Source organism: Copadichromis virginalis, linkage group LG16 (genome assembly GCF_057382275.1).
Source record: "Copadichromis virginalis isolate Kocher_CV1m ecotype Utaka linkage group LG16, C_Virginalis_male_GT1.1, whole genome shotgun sequence".
NCBI lineage: Eukaryota > Metazoa > Chordata > Actinopteri > Cichliformes > Cichlidae > Copadichromis > Copadichromis virginalis.
The window spans coordinates 4,744,786-4,766,057 of NC_140633.1; the positions used below are offsets into that span (position 1 = coordinate 4,744,786).

At 42.3% G+C, this 21,272-nt stretch overlaps 1 protein-coding gene across 3 annotated transcripts in view; it reads right to left on the reverse strand.

Moving 5' to 3' along the window:
• LOC146690116 (titin-like) overlaps positions 1-21,272 on the reverse strand; it is a 218,377-nt gene that overhangs the window by 45,704 nt on the left and 151,401 nt on the right. For all 3 annotated transcript variants that reach the window (XM_085434978.1, XM_085434981.1, XM_085434979.1), the window contains 33 exons: positions 20,084-20,271; positions 19,753-19,864; positions 19,508-19,646; positions 18,571-18,734; positions 18,333-18,484; positions 18,019-18,175; positions 17,624-17,905; positions 17,089-17,388; positions 16,534-16,827; positions 14,216-16,220; positions 13,395-14,082; positions 13,005-13,269; positions 12,496-12,822; positions 12,099-12,383; positions 11,675-11,974; positions 11,293-11,595; positions 10,877-11,152; positions 10,474-10,773; positions 10,087-10,389; positions 8,838-9,137; positions 8,465-8,752; positions 8,063-8,365; positions 7,478-7,780; positions 7,091-7,396; positions 4,512-4,799; positions 3,771-4,061; positions 3,346-3,633; positions 2,674-3,261; positions 2,243-2,347; positions 1,957-2,154; positions 1,516-1,812; positions 722-1,309; positions 37-339 (listed from right to left, as the gene is read on the reverse strand). In XM_085434978.1, the coding sequence (XP_085291104.1) occupies positions 37-339; positions 722-1,309; positions 1,516-1,812; positions 1,957-2,154; positions 2,243-2,347; positions 2,674-3,261; positions 3,346-3,633; positions 3,771-4,061; positions 4,512-4,799; positions 7,091-7,396; positions 7,478-7,780; positions 8,063-8,365; positions 8,465-8,752; positions 8,838-9,137; positions 10,087-10,389; positions 10,474-10,773; positions 10,877-11,152; positions 11,293-11,595; positions 11,675-11,974; positions 12,099-12,383; positions 12,496-12,822; positions 13,005-13,269; positions 13,395-14,082; positions 14,216-16,220; positions 16,534-16,827; positions 17,089-17,388; positions 17,624-17,905; positions 18,019-18,175; positions 18,333-18,484; positions 18,571-18,734; positions 19,508-19,646; positions 19,753-19,864; positions 20,084-20,271 (11,286 nt within the window). The remainder of the gene's footprint in view (positions 1-36; positions 340-721; positions 1,310-1,515; positions 1,813-1,956; positions 2,155-2,242; positions 2,348-2,673; positions 3,262-3,345; positions 3,634-3,770; positions 4,062-4,511; positions 4,800-7,090; positions 7,397-7,477; positions 7,781-8,062; positions 8,366-8,464; positions 8,753-8,837; positions 9,138-10,086; positions 10,390-10,473; positions 10,774-10,876; positions 11,153-11,292; positions 11,596-11,674; positions 11,975-12,098; positions 12,384-12,495; positions 12,823-13,004; positions 13,270-13,394; positions 14,083-14,215; positions 16,221-16,533; positions 16,828-17,088; positions 17,389-17,623; positions 17,906-18,018; positions 18,176-18,332; positions 18,485-18,570; positions 18,735-19,507; positions 19,647-19,752; positions 19,865-20,083; positions 20,272-21,272) is intronic.

The following is a 21,272-nucleotide window of genomic DNA, read 5'->3' on the forward strand; positions in this document are numbered from 1 at the left end:
CATTGCCGTGAGAACATTGCTGTGAGTTTTACTTACACACAATATCTTTTGTCATGACAGGGCGCGATGGTTCACTTGGCTCCCCAAATCCAGCCTTGTTCTCAGCAGTGACTCTAAACTCGTACTCTACTCCCTCACTCAGGCCTTGCACCTTAAACCGCAGGTCAGGGATAGTCCGCTTACAGGCTCTGACCCATCTCAGTCCTTTTCTCTCTTTCCTCTCAACACAGTATCCCCTAATGTCACTTCCCCCATCTCGTACTGGTCTCTTCCATGAAATGGTGACAGCATTCCTACTAACATTATCAATCTCTGGGGTTGAGGGCGGACCTGGTGGTGCTGGGGAAACAGAAACAGGAAGGACAAATCAAATCAAATCAAATCAAATCACTTTTATTGTCACATCACATGTGCAGGTACATTGGTACAGCACATGCGAGTGAAATTCTTGTGTGCGAGCTTCACAAGCAACAGAGTTGTGCAAAATACAATAACATAAACAGGCAAAATATATGAATGGCTAAATCTGAAACTAATAAATATGTGTACAATATATAATAGTATATGTAAAAAAAAAATTTCTGGATGTGTACACTACTATTAGACATGTCTATTAGCTATATTTTTATTTTAAAGGATCTGCAAGATCCTATAGCTAAGTTGCTTTTATTGTTTAATTATTAATACACAGATATAAACCACATAAAAAATATAAACTTACAGAAACTATCAACCATTTTGACTGGAGCAGACTGGGTTGAATCTCCTGTGCCATACTGGTTCACAGCAGACACTCTGAAAATGTATTCATTGCCTTTAATCAGTTTGCTGACTACGTGTCTGCAATCCATGACATTTTCAGCTAGCTTGGTCCACTGTAGTCGGCTGGTTTCTCTCTTCTCAAGGATGTAGGATTTGATAGTAGAGCCTCCATCCTCCTCTGGTGGAAGCCAGGTCAGGGTACACTTTTCGGCTGAAATGTTACTGGCTTCAACTGGGCCTGGAGGTCCAGGAACATCTAAGACCTTCACCTTAACATGTTCTTCCTTAATGCCAAAGGGGTTGCTGGCAGTGATAGTGTACTCCCCTGTGTTCTTCCGACTTGCGTACTTAATAGCCAGAGTAGAGGAGGTTGGGGTACTGGTGATGGTGACAATGTCAGAAGTCTTCAACTCACGTCCTCCCTTGGACCACGCTGCAGTAGGTGGAGGTTTGCCCACAATTTTAGAAGCTGAGATTACAATTGTGTCTCCTGCTCTGATGGCTATACCATCTTTCATTTCTGGGTCAATAGTGATGGTTGGGGGCTCTGTAGAGATGACAAAAAAAAAGTTGTATTTTGCATTGTAGACAGTTGTTGACATTTTAAACGTTCAACAACTCAAAATTTCAAACTTTTGACAAATATTTTTAAGTCCTAACTGTACATATATACATAAAGGGGGGGGGGGGGGGGGGAATCAATAATCTACAGTCAACTCCAAAACGAGTCAAACTGTTTACTACTTAGCTCACCATATTCATCCTTGCAGGTCAAAAGCGGAGTAGGCTCTGAAGGAATACTGATGGCACCTGCAGCATTCCTAGCTCTGACTCTAAATTCATACTGGGATCCTTCAGTCAGGTCAGTGACGGTAAAAGCACAGCCCTGAATGTTGACATGATTTGCTTTCATCCAGGCCTTACCACTGGCCTCAAGTTTCTCTATGATATAACCAGTAAGCTTGTAGCCACCGTCATATTTGGGAGCTGTCCACATCAGAGTGACTGTGCTCCTGGTGACACTGATTACTTCAGGCTTGCCAGGAGGATCTGACATGACACAAAAGAGAAGACGGTTGTAAAACATTTCAAAAAGAGACATGGTTGCCATAGCTCAGGTAACAAGTACTGTAAACAGTACATAGTTGAATAAGATTAGAGCAAAAAAAAAGATTCCAATAACAGTGGACTCACCAATAGGATCCAGAGCAACCACGGCCTCAGTTACTTTGCTAGCCTTTCCCAGGCCAGCCATGTTCATGGCCATTACCCTGAACTCATATTCTAATCCTTCTGTCAGTCCAGTGACTCTACATTCTTTTACTCTCAGAGGAGTATTACTCGCCCGTTTCCACATCAGACTGTTCTTTTCCTTATACTCTATGTGATATCCTAGGGAAAAAACAAAATTACTTGATCAGACTGATTGTTATTTGCTGTTTGCTCATACTTAGCATGTACATTGATCACTGTTTGTTACCAGTAACTGGGGCACCACCAGTGTCCTTTGGATCAACCCAAGTCAGGATGGCTGATTCATGCCTGATGCTCACAATTTCTGGTGGAGCAGGTGCCCCGGGAACATCTGGAGGAAGAAGAGAAAGCGAGAGGAAGACATTAATATGTGTAATAAAATCAGTTCAGTATAATGCAGATGATGTCATTACACGAGAAAGACTGATTTAAAAAATCCCTAAACAAAGCTATAGTTTCATTTCATTTACTAGTATTTTAAAAGTACATTTGTAAAACAAATACATCAGGTCTTATAATGAGCACTAAATGTTATTACTAGAGATAATTTTGCCCTTTTTCAAAAAAAAATTAGAGACAATGTCTTGACAAGACAAAAAGATCTGAAGTATAATCAGTTATAAATTAACAGTGGTAGTAGACAATGGCCATACTTACTGAAAGGATGCTGGGCAACGACTGGGTCAGACCTCAGATGTTCTCCAACCCCATACTTGTTCTCAGCAAACACTCTAAAGATGTATTCTATCCCGTCATGGAGTCTGATCACTCTCATGGTGGTCTTCTGGATGGCAGAAGCCACTGTAGTCCACTTGTTATCTGTTGTTCTCCTCTTCTCCACAATGTAATTAGACACCTCTGCACCACCATCATCTTTGGGTGGTCCCCACTCTAGTGTGATGGCATCGGCAGTTATCTCATCAAACGTAATGGGTCCAGTGCAAATACCGGGTTTGCCAACCACCTTCAGCTGGAACTTGCAGTCCTTTGAGCCAGCACTGTTCCTGACATTTATAGTGTAGGTGTCAGCATCTCCTCTCTGGCAGTCTCTAATCAGTAAGGTGGTGATGCCCTGAGATGCTTCAACACACATCCGGCCAGTATCACCCACTCCCATATCGCCCTTCTTCCAGGTAGCAGTGGGGTTTGGAACTCCAGTGATGGGGATGTTAATGCGTGTTGTGCTGCCCTCCTTAACCACACAGCAGCCATCGTGCAGATCACTTAAGTTGCAGTCGGGTAGCACTGAAGTTCAAAAGGATAATCATCATTAAAAAGTTCAACATTATAATTTTAGTATAACTAAGAATAGCATGAAGGCATTTTTACCAAATTGGTCCTTTGCAACAGCAGTGAGCTCAGTGGGTGGTCCCTCTCCAGACTCGTTGAGTGCCTTGACCCTGAAAGAATACTCCTTGCCTTCTGTCAGTTCTCCAATAGTGTGTGAGGTATTCTTGCCTTTCAGGATCTGCTTCCACTTCTCCTCGCCTTCACCCTGCTCCAAGATGTATGCAGTAATAAAACTCCCACCATCATTGATGGGCTTCTTCCAGGACAGGGTGATAGAGTTCTTTGTAGTCTTCTGAGCTTTGAAGTCTGTCACTGGACCAGGTTGCTCTGCACAGGAAGGACAAATGGACGAAGGTTGAACGTTTGTGTTTTTTTAGCTACATATATAGTGTCTGAGCTCATGAATGGAGTGGCTATACAGCATGAGTATATTTAAATTTAAGTATCAAATATCTTGTAACTACCAGAGGCCCTGATGCTGCCTGGGGTCTCACAGCCTTCTCCAATGCCGTATGCATTTTCAGCTAGAACTCTGAAGCAGTAGGCCTGTCCTGCCTCCAGGTTGGTGATCCTGAAGGAAATCTTAGGACAATCTGCTGACACACAGGTCCAGGCTTTCCTCTCAGCCAAACGTTTCTCTACGATGTAGTTCTTAACTGGACTACCACCATCAATCAGTGGGGCATCCCAGGTGATGCAGGCATGGGTTCTGGAGGTTTCCTTCACAGTCAGGTTTAAGGGTGGGCCCGGAGAATCTAAGTGGGCAAGAGAAGCAATTTCTTTGCCTTATAGCTTTCAGAAAGTTATACAAGCACGAGTACAAATGCATGTCTGAAGTGAAAGCACACATTAGGCCTATGTGTGCACTCTATATTTATTTAAAAAAAAACATTTTCTTTCTTCATGCTGATATTTCTGATATATCTTATATAATCATATATATGTTCTACTTTTTTACACATTTTAAGGTGAAAACTAGGTTCGACTCCATTTAATACATTTAATGTTTAATTTTTAAAACCACCATTTCAAGAATTGTATTTCAGCTCGATGCAGGTTAAGAAAAACCTCTTGATAGATTTGAACTATAAATCAGTGAAAAGGTTTTTCACTTACTTGGTTTCATTTACATGTCTACATTGCATGTGACAGTACAACTCACTGGAGTGTGTGTACTCAACATTTTATATGCCAGAAATTCTTACCAAGGACCTTTACTACGATGGTGTAGCTCTTAGAGCCGCTGCTGTTCTCCAGTGACAGAACATATTTGCCAGAATCACATCTGTTAACATCCTCAATCATCAGTAGGGTGTCCCAGTCCGATGTCTTGATCAGTAGTCCTTGCCTTTCCTTCAAATTAGCATCAACTTTAGTCCATGTCACCTTCGGTGCTGGGCGTCCTCTCAGTGGTACATAGAGCCTCATGGTTACTCCAGCTCGCAGAACCAAAGCTTTTCTCAGGTCAGCGTCAAGCTCAGCATCAGGAGCAACTGGAGGAAACAAAGGGTGGGTCATTAACAGTGTTGGATAAGTTACTTTGAAAAGGTAATTAATTATAGTTACTAGTTACTTCTTCAAAAAAGTAATTGAGTTAGTAACTGAGTTACAAGATTCTAAAAGTAATAATTACTTGAAAAGTAACTATTGTGTTACTTTAAAAAAATCCAGGGTATAATTGGCCATTTTAACTACTTTTGATGTTTCCTCCACATTTCACCTTTAAAAACTATTTACTTTGTTTGGTCTCATCCTTTTCAGCACAACCTCACATGTCTGAATTTACAGTCATGTTTTCATTTTGACAAACTGTATTAACACAATTGATCTAAAATCAGACAAAAAACATAAAATCAGAGTAGAAAAAGTTATATTTTTACTGTAACAACCACAAACATGTTTAATGAATCATATTTCATAACTTTAAATGCAAATATAAATTGTCAATGTTTAAATCATATGCACATGTTTTACAAATAACAAAGTTATTTGCATCCATTTACCTTTTACCCTCTTTTTAATAACCATTTCAAACTATTTACAGAACAATCAGCTGTTCTTCAATAAGATGCCACAAATTATTTGTGCCACTGCAAAAACAACATTTCTGTCCACTATAAAGGAAACATCACAGCCTGATACCTGCAGGTCTGACAGCAGCAGGTGTATCACTCCTGTTTTACCTGGAGACAGCAGTCGCCTCATTGTTCTGACACACAACACAAAACTACACACTAACTACACAAGACAACACATTAACTACACACTCCAAACACGCTAAACGTCATAAATCGCTCACATCTCAAAACTCTCTCTCTCTCTCTCTCTCTCTCTCTCTCTCGCCGTCACTCCTGAAACTTCCGCCTCTTCCTAAACAACCAAATGTCATGTTGCCATATCATTTTTTCATTGGTCCACATGGTGCATTTTCCCACCAACACAAACGGGCAGTTTTTGTTTTGTTTTTCTTATTGTTTGCTCATAAGCAGAGAGTGTTCGCTGTGCTGTCCTTAGACAGTAAACGTGACGAAAGTATTGAGGAAAAAACGCTGCGTATATATAGTTTATCATGACTCTGGTTTTACGTGGCCTTGTCACCTTGTTGCTTTGTCTTTAAGTGGTCATGTGATTGACCACGACTACTTTATTCTTCCTCAGTCAAACAGCAGCACTCATGCCATTGTTTTGCCCCCTGTGCTCCAGGTGTTGTGCCAGACAGTGATCGTGATCACCATCCGCGGAAGCGCAGCTGCTTAAAGCTGCAGCGCCCAGATTACTTACAGCTACTTCCTGCAGCTGATATAAGATGCGGTAAACTGAACACAGCTTCAACCGTCTGTTTGTTGAAATAGTAACGGACCGCATTTTCTTGTTAGTAACGGTAACGGCATTGTAACGATAGGAATAGTAATTAGTTAGATTACTCGTTACTGAAAAAAGTAACGCCGTTACTTGTAACGCCGTTACTTGTAACGCCGTTATTCCCATCACTGGTCATTAATCACAGTGACTAACTTAACTGTTATGTCGTCTGTTAGTTGCCATTATTTCTTCTGTTAATCTGTCTTGCCCATTTGGCAGTACTCTCTTTTTGCTAATTTGTCCTCCTGAAAATATTAAGTGTTAATTTTGGCTAATACCAAGAAAGTCTTAGTTTATCAAGTTCACCAAGAATGATACTAATTATTGACAATATGTTTAATTAATAAAGTTAATTCGCTAGCGGAAACAAGTAATATAATATATAGATTAAAAAGATAACCACAAAGGCCAGACCAGCAATTTCAATTACGCTAGCAAATTGCTGGTTGGTCAAATTTTTCTAATAGTTGGACTTGATATGAGAAATTCTATGTTGGATTAGGTAAATGGTTATTTCATTTTCTTCGATTACCACTGAGCCAGTTAGTAGTCATACAATCTGATCTCCATAATGTCATATGCATTAAAGTTATTTAATGAAATTGAGTTCCTCTTTCACAGTGATAAACTGTGATATAGTAATGAGAGATAAGGTGTACTACTGTATTTGCTGACACAGTCTCTCCTTCAAAGCCAAGCTAACTTGATTGATTTTTATATTGCCTCTTGATTTAATTCTTTTTTCTTTTAGAGATTCAGCAATAGCCACACGTATTCATAACAATGATTTAGACATAAGCTGTTGATCTCCAGTGGAAACACCCCACAGAAAACCATTAAATTAAACCAGTAAACTAAACAATTTTCCTTTTGGAAATTATTTATCTAAATAGTGTTGAATCAGAGACAGCTGGGAACATACTTAGAATATCCTTAGGCATGTAGTTTCCAGGCACCTCGCTGGGCTCACTGTAGCCAATCTTGTTAACAGCCGTGACTCTGAACTGGTACTCAGTGTTGTCCATCAGGCCTGTCAGCAGGAATTTCGTGGCCTGGAGTTTCTTCGGCACATTGCATCTTGTCCAGCTCTCTGCATCAACTCGCTTGCACTCAACCAAGTATCCAATGATCTCACAGCCACCATCGTATGCTGGTTTGGTCCAGCTAAGGCTAACTGACGTCTTGGTAGAGTCCACCACCTTGGGGAAGGCAGGTGGCCCGGGAGGATCTAAATAATTATTTATGAATAATTAGTTGTCTGAAGCGTTTTACTTTCATTTAGAAAGTGTGTTTTAAAGCAGATACTCACAGACAGGGTCAACAGCCAGGGCACCATTTGAAGCGTCGCTGGGTTTCCCAAGACCAGCCTTGTTTATAGCAATTACTCTGAACTCATACTCAGAGCCCTCAGTCAGTTGAATGGCCTTGATGGTCCTATCAATGACTGGTCGGCGGTTAACCTTAGCCCAGCTCAGCTCAGTGGCCTCACGTTTCTCCACCATGTAGCCAAGGATGGGAGACTTGCCATCATTGGCTGGGGCCTTCCAGCTGACTGTCATGGAGTTCTGTGTGATGTTGGTGATGACAGGTGGCTCACATGGACCAGGAACATCTGACAAGAGATAATGTTTTAATTCTCTGATGGGCTACACCAACTTTGATCAACATGGTGTTATAAAGGAATAAAAAACTTACACATTAGCCATGTCACACAATTCACAATTTGAAAAATTGAATTTAAGCAAAAAAATGTCAAGATATATATCAAATCACAGTAATTTTAATGATTTAAACATGGTCAAGCTAATATGAGACTTTATGCAGTCAGTAAAACATGCATGCTTTCATTTTTTCATTTCATTCTCCTCAAGTAGAATACAGTGAGTTTTCTTACCATACGGATTCTTGACCGTGACGGCATCAGTCATAATGGGATCTCCCACACCATACTGGTTCTCAGCACTGACTCGGAACTGATATTCGTGTCCTTCAATAAGTTTCTCCACTGAACAGTCAGTGATGTGTCCATGGATGTTTGAGGTGACCAATGCCCAGTTGGCCCTGCTAGTCTCACGCTTCTCAATGATGTAGTTAGTGATTTCAGAACCGCCATCTGCAAGTGGTGGCACCCATCGCAGCTTAACACGGTCAGCAAACACCTTAGAAATTTTCACTGAGGCTGGAGGGCCTGGTTTGTCTGTGGTAGAAAAAACACAAGGATAAGCTTTTTTCTCTCAAAACATGAAACGCTAGCTTAAGCACTACAATAAAATGAACTAACATAACTTTAGCTTACCGAGTACTTTGACCTTTATGGTGGCGTACTTGGTGCCATTGACATTTTCAGCTGTGATAGTGTAGTCCCCAGTCTCTTTCCTGGTGACAGAGTATAGCTCCAGCAGATGAAGATGTTTCTTTTGGGACATCTTCATTCCCTCAGCAAGGACCAGAGGTACTCCATCCTTCTTCCAGCTCACTTTGGGAAGTGGTTTGCCAAAGACCTCAGCATCCAGGAAGACATTTTCTCCAGCTTTCACCACAATCAGGTTCTTCATGTTAACACCTAATTCCACACGAGGAGCAACTGCATAGAAGAGGAAAAAAACCCTCATGATTATTTGTATATGACTGTATTTGTGTATCACTTTCGTTACTATGCAGAGTTGTACCATTCTCTGCGATGACAGGAATAGGGTCAGACAGCTCAGATGGAAGGCTGCTGTTAATTGCGGTCTTGGCGATGACTCTAAACTGGTATTGTTGACCCTCCTGTAGGTTAGTCACCACATAGTTCTCTGTCTGGATGTTCATGCAGTTGGCATTGCAGCGAGTCCACTTCTCTTCTGGAAGCTTTGTATATTCCACGTAGTAGCCAATCAACTTGCTGCCACCGTCATGCTTTGGACGGCCCCACACTAATGATACAGTGCTCTTGGTCACATCCATGGGCTCGGGTTTTCCTGGTGGGTCTAGATAGAAACAAAAACCCCCACAAATGAACAGTTGTAGACGATACAGTTTAAATAACAAAGAATGAACTTGAATGCAAAAGAGTGCAAATATATATAGCAATATATCCTGAAATTAAAAAGAAAATATATTAACCAGAAAAAGTAGAATTTGAATCATTCTGATATGAGTCAAAGACGATTGTGGGTGGGGAGTATTGTGTAGGTGATTTTGACATGGAATAATTAAACTACTGATTTTATCATTGAATTGCAGCATCTGTAATCATTTAATTGCTTTCTCCTCAGTTTTTGTGGGTATTAAATCAACTACAGCATGTTTATTTAAAGGAAGGGTTCCCTAGCTTTACTGTTATATACTTTACTATATTACTGTTGAGTTGACATTGATTGATTGATAATTAAAAAAAAATGTAACTGATTGATCAACTGATAGACAGAAAAATAGAATTCACCACTTTAATGTTAGGGCTAAAATGGGCTTCTGTATTTCAGATGTGTTTGGTTAGTTAACTTGTAACGGAAGTAGGTATTTTAAAAATAAATTTCCTTATCTTTTTGTTTGACATGTATTAAAGGGCCTGGGGCTGCTGAACTGAATCACTATTAAATATTTAGCCTTGGTACATGGAGCACGTTATCTAAAAGGGGAGATACATTTTTATTCTGTGGTTAAAAATAATTTTTAAAAAATCAAATGTTTGCTAGCTTCAACAAACTGATTGGGAAATGTTAAAAACAACAGAGGGCATACATAAAATGATGTATATGATATTTTTTCCAGTTAATAAAAACATGAATGACATAAAAGTGCAGTTGTGTTGTGAAGAGCTCTTTGAATTTAAAGTTGTCATTTTTGTGCTATTGGTTTTAACTGAAATTTATCAACAATATGGTGAAATGGTGAGAAAAATTATGATGTTTTTCTAGTTATAAGAAGTGTTCATACCGACAGCAGTCCTGGCAGTGATGAAGTCTGTCTGTTTACAAGGTTTGCCCTGTCCGGCCTGGTTTTGTGCTGACACCCTGAAGGTGTACTCCAGGCCATCGATCAGGCCTGTGCAGGTGTACTGAGTGGCTTTGACCAGAGTCTCATTAGCCTTCACCCACAGAAGGCTATTCCTCTCCTTCTTTTCAATGCAATATCCACTGATGGGGCTCCCACCATCAGAGCTGGGACGCTCCCATGATAGGATGACGAAATCCTTGTTGATCTTGTTTATCTGCAGGTTTCTGGGTTCACTCGGAGGATCTTTGGGGAAAAAAGCCATTAACACATAATGTTATTCTTGTAATGTTGGGAAGCTATGATACATATTAGAATACAAATGCTCACCAAATGGATATCTGGCAATCATCTTCTCAGAGTAGGTAGGCCCAGAGACGCCAAACCTGTTTTCAGCACGAACACGGAAGCTGTACTCTTTGCCAGGTGTCAGTTTGGTCATTCTGAAGCTCGTCTTTGTGCAAGATGTAGAAACGGTGATCCAATCACCCTGGCTAACATCACACTTCTCTACAATGTAGTTGGTGATGTTGCTACCACCATCCTCCTGTGGCGAGTTCCAGAGCAGTGTGCACGCATCCATGTCCAGTTCAGTGATCTCCAAAGGAGCTTCAGGGGGTCCAGGGATGTCTGAGACACAGACAGCACACATGTTGATAATGGAAGGCAGGGCAAAGCACTGCTGATGTGTTTACAAGAACCAGCGGTGTAAAAAGTCTCCGTTCTAACTTACCCATGACGATGACTTTGAGGATCTGATTAATCTTGGCAGTACTGTTCTCAGCTGACAGGCTGTAGTAACCACTATCCTTTCTTGTTACATTCTTTATAATAAGTGAGGTAGTTGTCAGCGTCTTTACAATGGACAGGCGATCAGAGGTTAGCACATCCTCATTGCCCTGCTTCCACTTGCAGACAGGAGCAGGTTTACCTGCCACAATAGCCTCAATCGTCATCTTGGATCCAGCTCTGACTGTCACAATGTCAGGCATGATTATCTTCGGAGCCACTGAGAGGAAGACAAAATATCAATAGTTACTTCTGTATTTCATGATGATTTAAACTTTTTGATTGACCTACATAAATGACAGTGTCTCAGTTACTATTATCCATACTAGTATGAGGAAATGTTTAAACTTGTCTACTCACTGAGCTGCTCCTTAACTTCAAACATTCCCTCAGCCTCTCGAGCCAAACTGACTCCCACTGAGTTCCTAGCAGCCACTCTGAACTTATACTTCTTTCCTTCTTTCAGACCAACTACCACGATAGTCAGGTCTTTGACCACAGAATATGGTGTCCATTTGTCCTCAGGTGCACCCTCCTCCTGGTAATCCACCACATAACCATTGATTTTGGCACCTCCATCCCTGAGTGGTTTTAGCCAGCCCAGTGTAGCACTATTCTTGGTGATCTCTAACACGTCCATCTTCTTTGGAGGGTCTGGCTCACCTGAATCCAAAACAAAGCAGGGATTAGGAACAATTAACAAAACAGACTAAATTCAGAGTCAGAAGAACACGGAACTTACTGATTGGGTCAACAGCCAAGTAGGACCTGGGTGAGTCCTGAGGAACTCCAATGCCATACTTGTTGCAGGCCATGACTCTGAAGTAATACTCAATGCCAGGTGTAAGGTTGGTGACCTTAAAGCTAGTCTTCTTCAGGTCCTCTGTGCACTTGGTCCAGGTCTTCCTATCAACCTCTCGTTTCTCCACAACGTAATTGAGGATGGGGCAGCCTCCGTCATTCTCTGGTGGCAACCAGGAGAGTTGAGCTGTTGTTTTGGTGATGTCAGTGGCATCCAGGCTGCCAACCGGACCAGGTGTGTCTGTGGACAAAATTTTTTAAATCAAAGACATGACAGCCTCCTCATTAGTGACCAGTCTTTTTAAACGGGTTTAAAAGTTATTAAAAGAAAATACACCATTTGACATTCGTTTTTTGTTTCTCACCAAGGACTTTGACACGGACAAATATTGCTTTCTCTCCAGCTGAGTTGGACAGAGTGAGTGAATATTTTCCAGAATCCTCTCTGGTGCTCTCAGGGATAACAAGGAAGGACATGGTGTCAACCTGGTCCACGTGACCTCGGCGGATTACATTGTCCACACCCAACCGCTTCCACGTAACCTTGGGGGCAGGCCTTCCTCTGATCACGGCGAAAAGCCTTATAGGACAACCAGCCCTCACAGAAAGGCCTTTCCTCAGACTGGCATCCAGCTCAATTTCTGGAGCCTCTGTTTTACATGAAAAACAAATGAATGTTTAGTGTCATCAGCTTTTGGAAAATTTACAAGACTACTGTACTATAAAACATTTATTGAGGCACAGAATCTGATGACTTCTTACCCAGGATCTCCTTGGGAGACACTGCCTCCTTCAAATAAGCATGGCGTCCCCAGCCCACCTGGTTTTGGGCTGACACCTTGAACTCATACTCCTGCTTTTCATCAAGCTGGCCAATAGTAAATTCTGTGAGCACCAGTGGTCCATGAGTATCAATTCTCTTCCAGCCCACTGTGGGATTCTCAGGGTCCGCCTCACTTTTCAGCCTCATGTCCAAGCTATAGCCAATAATGGGGGCGCCACCGTCATAGACAGGTTTAGACCAGGACAGAGTGATAGAGGTTTTTGTGCTGTCGGCCACCTTCAGGGCTGCAGGGGGACCAGGTGGCTCTGTAGGTGGAGACAGTGAAACAAAACTTATTATGAATGCAGAAATAAAAGACGAAGCTTGTCAAATCTTAAACCCCATTGTCTGGCATTTTACATGTTCTTCAGCTCTACCACAAAAAAACAAAACAAAACAACCCCCCCACTTGAACTTCTTAATAGTAAAGTTGTGACAGCAAACTCACCAATAGGATCTTTGGCTGCAACTGGTCTGCAGGGTTTACTGGGATCTCCCAGACCGACATCATTCTCAGCTCTCACTCTGAACTGGTACTCATGGTTTGGAATCAGGTTGGTTACTTTCATGCGTCTCTCAGAGATTGGGCTCTTAGTGCAGGGCACCCAGCGCACTGCCCTCTTCTCCTTCCTTTCAAGGATGTAGCCAGTGATTGACTTTCCTCCATCATTCTCAGGAGGAGCCCAGACCACAGTCATCTCATCTTTGCTCACCTTTAATCACAACCAATTATTATAGCTATGTTAATTACTATGTTATAAAAGCTTGAAGATGTTGAAATGTTTTCCACGAGACACAATTTGAAATAAAACCGAGTAGAGAGTATACAAAAATTTACCTTGGTGACTTCAGGGGCATCAGGGGGTCCAGGTTTGTTGAACTGAGTCTTGACAGTTATAGGCTTACTGTCCATGGCAGGGCCAGTTCCCATCTTGTTTTCTGCCCGCACTCTGAATATGTATTCATTGCCCTCCACCAAACGAGTGACGTTGCAGTATGGTGTGACCACAGAGGCTGAATATGTGGACCAAACCATCCTCCTGGTTTCACATTTCTCTAGAATGTAGCTGTCCACCTCACAACCTCCATCATCCTCTGGAGCATCCCAAACCACTCTGCACTTGTCAGCTCCAATGCCAGTAATCCTCAGGTCTCTCACTGGGCCGGGAACGTCCAGGACATTAACATTGGCATATGCTGTGAAAGTCCCACCCGAGTTGGTGGCAGTGATAATGTATTTTCCTGTGTCACTACGCTTGGACTTAGTCATCAGAAATTTTGAGTAGTCTGGGCCAGTTTCATAGCTTATTCTGGGATTGTCTCCAGTAGCCTTATCTTTCATCCATTTAACCTCAGGCTGGGGCTTTCCTCTCAGAGCAGCCTCCATCCTGACTGACTCTCCAGCTTTTACTGTCAGTGTTCCAGCCAACTTCAGGTCAATGACAGGCTTCTGGATCTCCTCCCTCACCAGAATATCTGCAAGTTTTACCCAGGCACTCTCACCTCCTTCACTGACAGTCTGCACTCTGGATAACAAATTGTAAAAATAAAGGTAAATAAAGGTAGATAGCTGGATAACCCTTACAGAACACAATTTCTGATCAGATAAACACCCAACAAAACAATCAGTAATTACAAATTAGAAATGAAGTAACCTACCTGAAGGTGTACGTCTGATTTTCCACACATTTATCAGCCAAAAAGAAGGTGTCTGTGAGAGTAGTGGTGTTGAGTTTTTCCCACTCCTCCGCATCTTTAGTTTTACACTCCAGGTTGTAGGAGAGATGGGGGCTTCCACCATCATAGTCAGGCTTCCGCCACCTCAAATTGACATAGTTCTTACCAATGTCAATTGCTCTGAAGTTCTCAGGCTCGCCGGGCTTGTCAATAGGGTCCATGGCCAATGTAGGAGTTTTGATCTCCACGGAGGGTCCTGGTCCTATTTTGTTCTCAGCACAGACACGGAACAGGTACTCATGGCCTTCCATCAGCTTTGCCTTGATCTTACGATTAGTGCAGTGGGAAGAGATCATAGACCACATGCTAATACTAGGCTCTCTGCACTCCACAATGTAGTTGGTGATCTCGGATCCACCATTGTCCTTAGGGCTCTCCCAGTTGATCATGCATGAGCCCTTAGTGACATAGGTCACATTCAGATTCTGGCAGTGGCTGGGTCGGTCTAGAACATTAACTGTGATTGTGCGGGAAGCCTCACCACCTTCATTTGAAGCTTTCAGAATATATTTGCCATGGTCATTCCTTGTAGCTTCCTTGATCTTTAGGTGGACTAAAGGAAGATTCTGCAGGATGGTAACACGTTTGCTGTTCTCTAGAATAGTCTCTTCTTTTGACCAAAAAACTTCAGGATCAGGGCGAGCCTTGATGTAACCAATGATGTTGATGTTGTGTCCAACACGCACAGTAACACAATCTCGACAAGTGGCCTCCATCTCAATCTCTGGAGGTATAAGAATATCCTGAGCAGTGACTGATTCTGGGATTTCTCTTGGCTCCCCGTCTCCAATCATGTTTGAAGCAAAGACTCTGAATCTATAGGTCACACCCTCTTCCAGACCCTTCACCCTGTAGGCACACTGCTTGATCAAGTCATCCAGGTTGACTTTTTTCCATTCTTCAGCGCTAGTTTTCTTCATCTCCACAGTGTAACCAAGGATTGGGCTGCCTCCATCTTTGGTAGGTTTGGTCCACACCAGGTCAGCAGTGGCCCTGCTGTAATCTTTAACTTTAGGATTGACAGGGGGACTCGGGACAGTGATGGGCCTGCAGGGCTTGCAGGGGTCGGAGACTGGGGAGGGGCCACTAAATCCAGCAATATTTTCAGCAAACACTCTGAACTCATACTCGCTGCCCTCGTAGAGGCCCAGGACTCGGTACCTCAGGTCCTTGCAAGGTGTCTTGTTGACACGGATCCACTTTCCTCCCTTGTGTCTGCGCTCAATGATGTAGCCAGTGATCTGACTGCCACCATCAGTTAGGGGCATAGTCCAGCCAAGTGTAACAGCATCCTCTGAGGTATCATAGGATTGTGGCTTACCAGGTGCACTAGGGGGCATGAATGAGTGCTCAGCAACAGTGGGCTTGCTCTCCAGAGGAGCACCAATGCCCATCTTGTTCTCAGCACGAATGCGGACTACATATTCTACTCCTTTCTGAAGGCGAGCGATCCGGAGCTGCGTTGCAAGACTACCAGAACTCACACCTCCCCATGTCTCTTTGTTGGACTCTCTTTTCTCCACAATGTAATTGGTTATAGGGCTCCCACCATCATCTTTAGGAGGACGCCATTCAATTGTCATGGAATCTGGCATGACCTCCAATATGTTGACAGGTCCAATCGGAGCAGCTGGAACATCGAGTACAGTGACATTTAAGGCCACCGTCTTGGTTCCTGCTGGGTTGGACACAGTGAGCAGGTAGGTTCCAGTGTGGTTTCTGGTGCACTCATTAATGCTGAGAATAGTGGAGAAATTATCAGTGTCAATCTTAATGTTGCCCTGGCTGGTGATCTCCTCTCCTTCGATGGACCACTTGGCAGTTGGGACAGGGATTCCTCTCATTATAGCTGGCAGTCTGATGGTAGTCCCGGCCTTCACAATGATGCCTTCAGTGAGTTTAACATCAACTTCAACAATTGGGGGCACTGTGCAAAAAGAGGTCACCTCACATTATTAGACTCATATGAAACAAATATGAAACAAAGTTAAATTATTCAAACTTTACCAGTTTACCAGCCTTATCAACAGTTTCTTTTTTTCATTAAGATCATCTGCCTCCTCTAATTCTAAGTACTCACTCGAGACACTATCATGGAACACACATCTGCACCACAATTCCTACACTATTAAGTAAATATCTAATTTCAGGTGAAAACAAACAACTGGAACACTAATTTCATGCTATTAGTTATATGTGAAATCCAATAGGGGTCATGCAAATACTGTCTTCTGCCCTACCTAGTTTCTCCTGGCAGAGGATAGGCACTGTGGTATCAGGTCTGCTGAGGCCAATGGCATTCTCAGCCCTCACTCTGAAGCGGTAGGTTTTTCCTTCCTCCAGACCAGTCACATGACTCTCAGGGATGCTGACAGTTTTCCATTCATACCACTCTTTCTCTCCCTCTTCCTGGTACTCAACCAGAAAGCCTATGATTTCACTTCCTCCATTGCGATCAGGCCAGTTCCATGCTAACCATACCTCAGTCTTGTCCACATCAACATGATGCAGGTCTTTGGGAGGACCAGGAGGGACTGGAGGGATGAAAGCAAAATGAGAGCGATTCAGGCTTCAACTACTCACTCTTTGTGCAACACAGTTTTCTTTGGTGCTTAAGGAAATTTATTTTTAGTATCCCAGAAAGTTGATTCTGTTCATAATCTGGGAATAGCATCGCCAGAAAACCCTACGCCAGGTAAGATTTTGGATGATTAAACAAGCATCTGTGGAATTTTCCAACACCAAAATAATATAGATGAATTTGAAGGATAAATAGTCACTGTGTTGTTACTCACAGAGTGGGTTCATTGCCTTGATGGCCTTTGGTGTCTCGACATATTCGCTGCGGCCGAACTGGTTTTCAGCGGCAACTCTAAACGAGTAGGACGTGCCCTCCATCAGGTGCTTCAACATCATACTGCGTTTCTTTGATGTAGAGCAGACAGGGACCCACTGAGTGGAAGCTGTGTCTTTCTTCTCTACCACAAAGTTAGTGATGCGAGTACCACCATTATCCTCTGGATCTTTCCAGGACAGGTAGGCAGAGTCACTCCTGACATCAGACACACGGAGGTGCTGTACAGGACCAGGTTTGTCTGAAGAAACATACAAAGAACATCACTAAAGTCTGATCCTTCATTAGGGGAAGACACAAAAATGAAACTGACTTTGTATCACAGGGGTGATGGCTCACAAAAATAAAATGTGCTTAATCACAGTCACTTTTTCAAAATTAAAAACCACACAGACGATTCAGCTCCAGATGTGTCCCTTCAAACCACCACTGAATTTTAGTTAATAATCCAATTCTACAAATAATTCCGTACTTACCAAGAACTAGCACAGTGCAGGTGACAGTCTTGGTTCCTGCTGGATTCTCCACAGTTAGGGTGTAATCTCCACAGTCACCACGATGGCAGAACCTCATCTCCAGCTTGGTGCCTGTCTGGTTGGTTTCGATATCTGCCCGAGTGGGAACTTCTGCGTCATTCTTCTTCCAGGTGACAGTGGGAAATGGGACACCTTTGATGCCGGCTATCAGAGCAATATGAGTGCCAGCCATGGCTTTAATTTCTCGGGTCATTCCGGCATCCAGAATCAACTCTGGAGGCTCTGAAAGATGTAGAAGAAGGAAGTGAGAGAATTAATGACTACAAACACTATAGTACCTCAACACACATATGTAGCATTATGTAGCATTCTATGATACTGAAATAACAACTCACCAAGTCTGTCCTGTACTCTAATCGGCTCAGTAAGGTTGGCTGGGTTGGACTCCCCAGCAGCGTTGACAGCCATGACTCTGAAGCGGTACAAAACACCATCTTCCAAGTTGATAACCTTAAACTTGGTTTCTTTGCAGGAGTCTGGAGTCTGGTTCACCTGTTGTCCAAATTGACAAAATTCAGTGAAATAAAAAAGAAAGAAAGAAAGAAAGAACATTAGAATTGAAATGAAGAAATTAAAAGGTTAAATGTAGTTGTAGGGGTGGTCTACATGTTATATCTCTCGCCTCAATGGCTCAAGGTAACTTCCTCACCTTGAGCCATTCCTCCTTTCCAGCTGCCTGGAACTCCAGCAAGTATCCAAAGATTTTTCCTCTGCCAGTGTCGGTGGGTGGCTCCCATGACAGGGTAACTGACTCTTTGGTAAAGTCGATAGCCTTTAGATTCACTGGCGGACTAGGTTTCACTAGGGAAAAGAAGAAGGAATATTCTTGTGCTGCATTTACATCCACTAATAATAACATGGAGTGTAATTGTAAGAGAACAACTCACCAATGGGATCTTTGGCAAAGACCGGTTTAGATGGTGGGCTTGGGTCTCCAGCTCCCACTTCATTCTCAGCACTGACCCTGAACTCATACTCGCAGCCTTTCAGGAGGTCGGTCACCCAATACTCCACCTTAGGATGGATTCTTTCTGTGTTGCAGCGAACCCACCTGAGAAGAGAAACATAAAGGCTGATGTCTTGAAGTTGATTTTGTTCATCTTGACGATGCGTTTTCAGTTGGAGAAATATTTCCTTGCTCATCAACGTGACTTCTTGGATGAGTTTCTCCCACTGAAAACGCTGAAATCGAATGGAATGAAATGAAAATTCAGATGAAGTCTAACAATTTGTTTGTAAGAATGCATTTATATAAATATAAATAACATAAATTTTTTTAACTTGAGGAATAAAGGAAGCCAGAGTACTCAGAAAAAAACAACAACACATGGTTTGCATGAGAACATGCAAACTCCACATAGAAAGACAAGGCAGGCAAATAAACTCAAACCTGGGTCCTTCTTGCTCTGGGGTGACAGAGCTAACTACCACACTGCTGTGTTGCAACAGGTTTAATCTCAGTTTTCTAAAAAAGTTTGATTTATTAGGCATTGGGCTGACTGTGGCATCAGAGTTTGTGAGGCCACACACACACTGGAAGAAAGAGTTTGACATAGCTCCCACAGACTGGTGCCCACCACACAAGACCAGTGGTAAAACATTACACACTCACAGAGCAGTAGTTACATTATCAGCAACTAAAACAAATAACTTTAACAACTAGCTGAAATGTGCTGTTAATAATTCATAAGCGTGTTACAAGTCTGGATTGTGTACTTTGACATGCCAGTCATGGCTGTGTAAGTACACGAAAAAGCAATTAGAAGAAAAGCCTACAAACATTGCCTGGGCCCTAAATTATTAGTGTTATATGTATTTATGAACCTGTTGGCCATGGTCTCCTTCCTCTCCACAATGTAGCCTGTGATTGGTTTCCCTCCATCAGCAGGTGGCTCCCAGCTGATTAGGGCAGAGTCATGGTAAACTTCCTTCACCAGAGGCTGCTTGGGAGCATCTGGTGTCTCTGTAATAGACACAATGAAATGCAATTACATGCTGTTTTTACTTTATAAACACAAAAGCGGATTGCTTGCTGGCTTTGTGTGTCGTTCTCTGTGAATATCACTTACTGAAAATGTCTCTAGCTTTAGTCTCTGTAGACAGAAGAGGGTCACTGATGCCATAGATGTTTTGAGCCATTATACGAATGATGTACTCCCGGCCCTCGATTAGCTTTGGCACCTGAAAGGATATTAGTAATCAAAGCCTTTGTACTATTGTCTTGATAACAAAAGAATAAAAAACAGAATGGTAAAAATTCAGGCATTTCAAACAAACTTTTTTATCAAAGATTTTCACAGGATCTTCTTACATATAAGGTGCATACTAAAAGTCTGGCCCAGATTTGCACTTCTCGTCACTGTTTCCAACATTTTCTGTGCTTAAAATATCTCTACTCACTCTGCAGGTGGTTCTGGTACAGGATGAGGTGACAGGCATCCATAGGTCTCTGTTGGTATCTCTCTTCTCAATGATGTAGTTGGAGACAGCACAGCCTCCGTCATCCAGAGGCGGCTTCCAGGTGATTACCATGTAATTCCTGTAGACTTCGTTGAACTCTACGGGTCCCTCTGGTGGCTGAGGACGGTCTGACAGGAAAATAATTTACAGCGATCAGCAACATGAAAATCTTCATTTATTTTCACGCCTTGGCTTATAAAAGGTTATAATACTGGGATACTCAAATGTAACATTTATTACACATTTAAACAGTTACTTGTTCAACATGCTAAGTAAAGGAAAATATCTAAAGTCTAAAGCATTAGTATTTCTGCAGTATAGAAACATTCTGTTTCAGAGTAATTCTAAAAAACAAGTTCAAGCCTTTTTTACTTCTAGGCTCAGTTACTGTAGTTATCAGGTTGTTCTAAGTTCCCCCAAAAGCCTTCGCTTGATCCAAAATAATGCAGCAAAAGAAACGAGAAAAGAAAACTAGAAAAAGAGGCTATAATGTTCTCATATTAGCTTCTCATCAGTGGCTCCCTGTTAACCCCAGAATCAAATAAAAAACTTTCCTCCTTATATACAAGTTCTCGAAAAAACCAGGCCTCTTCTTATCTTGAATATGTTGCACATTACCCAAACAGTACGTCACCCTCAGATTGCTTATTTTTGTTTCCTATAGTATTTAAAAAGAGAGAGCCTTTCAGGCCCCTCATATGTGGATCTGTCACTCATTTTTCCTGATAATATACCATAAATCTCTCTTATGGTCCATATTGCAGCTCCAGTATACTTACTACTCTAATTTTCTGTCTGATTTTGATGTGTTGTGTATCCAAGTAGTCTAAAAAATCTTGACTTTTTCCAGACTACACGTGGCCATTCGGTCTTAAATGCTCAGACCAGAGCGTTCTCACTCCCGAGGCGTAACATGTCGACGTTTTGTCACGTCCCGCGGCGTTCCTGAGGAACGCGAAAGGAGACCTTCGGCGTTCTTATGGTACGCGGCGGGTTATGGCTGGAATCCAGTGCAATGACGCTCCCGCGGTAATAGACGTTCCAGCCCTGTATTCCAGCCCTAAACCTAACCTTATCCCTAGCCCTGACCATAACCTTATTCCTGACCTTAACCAGGACTTTAATGATG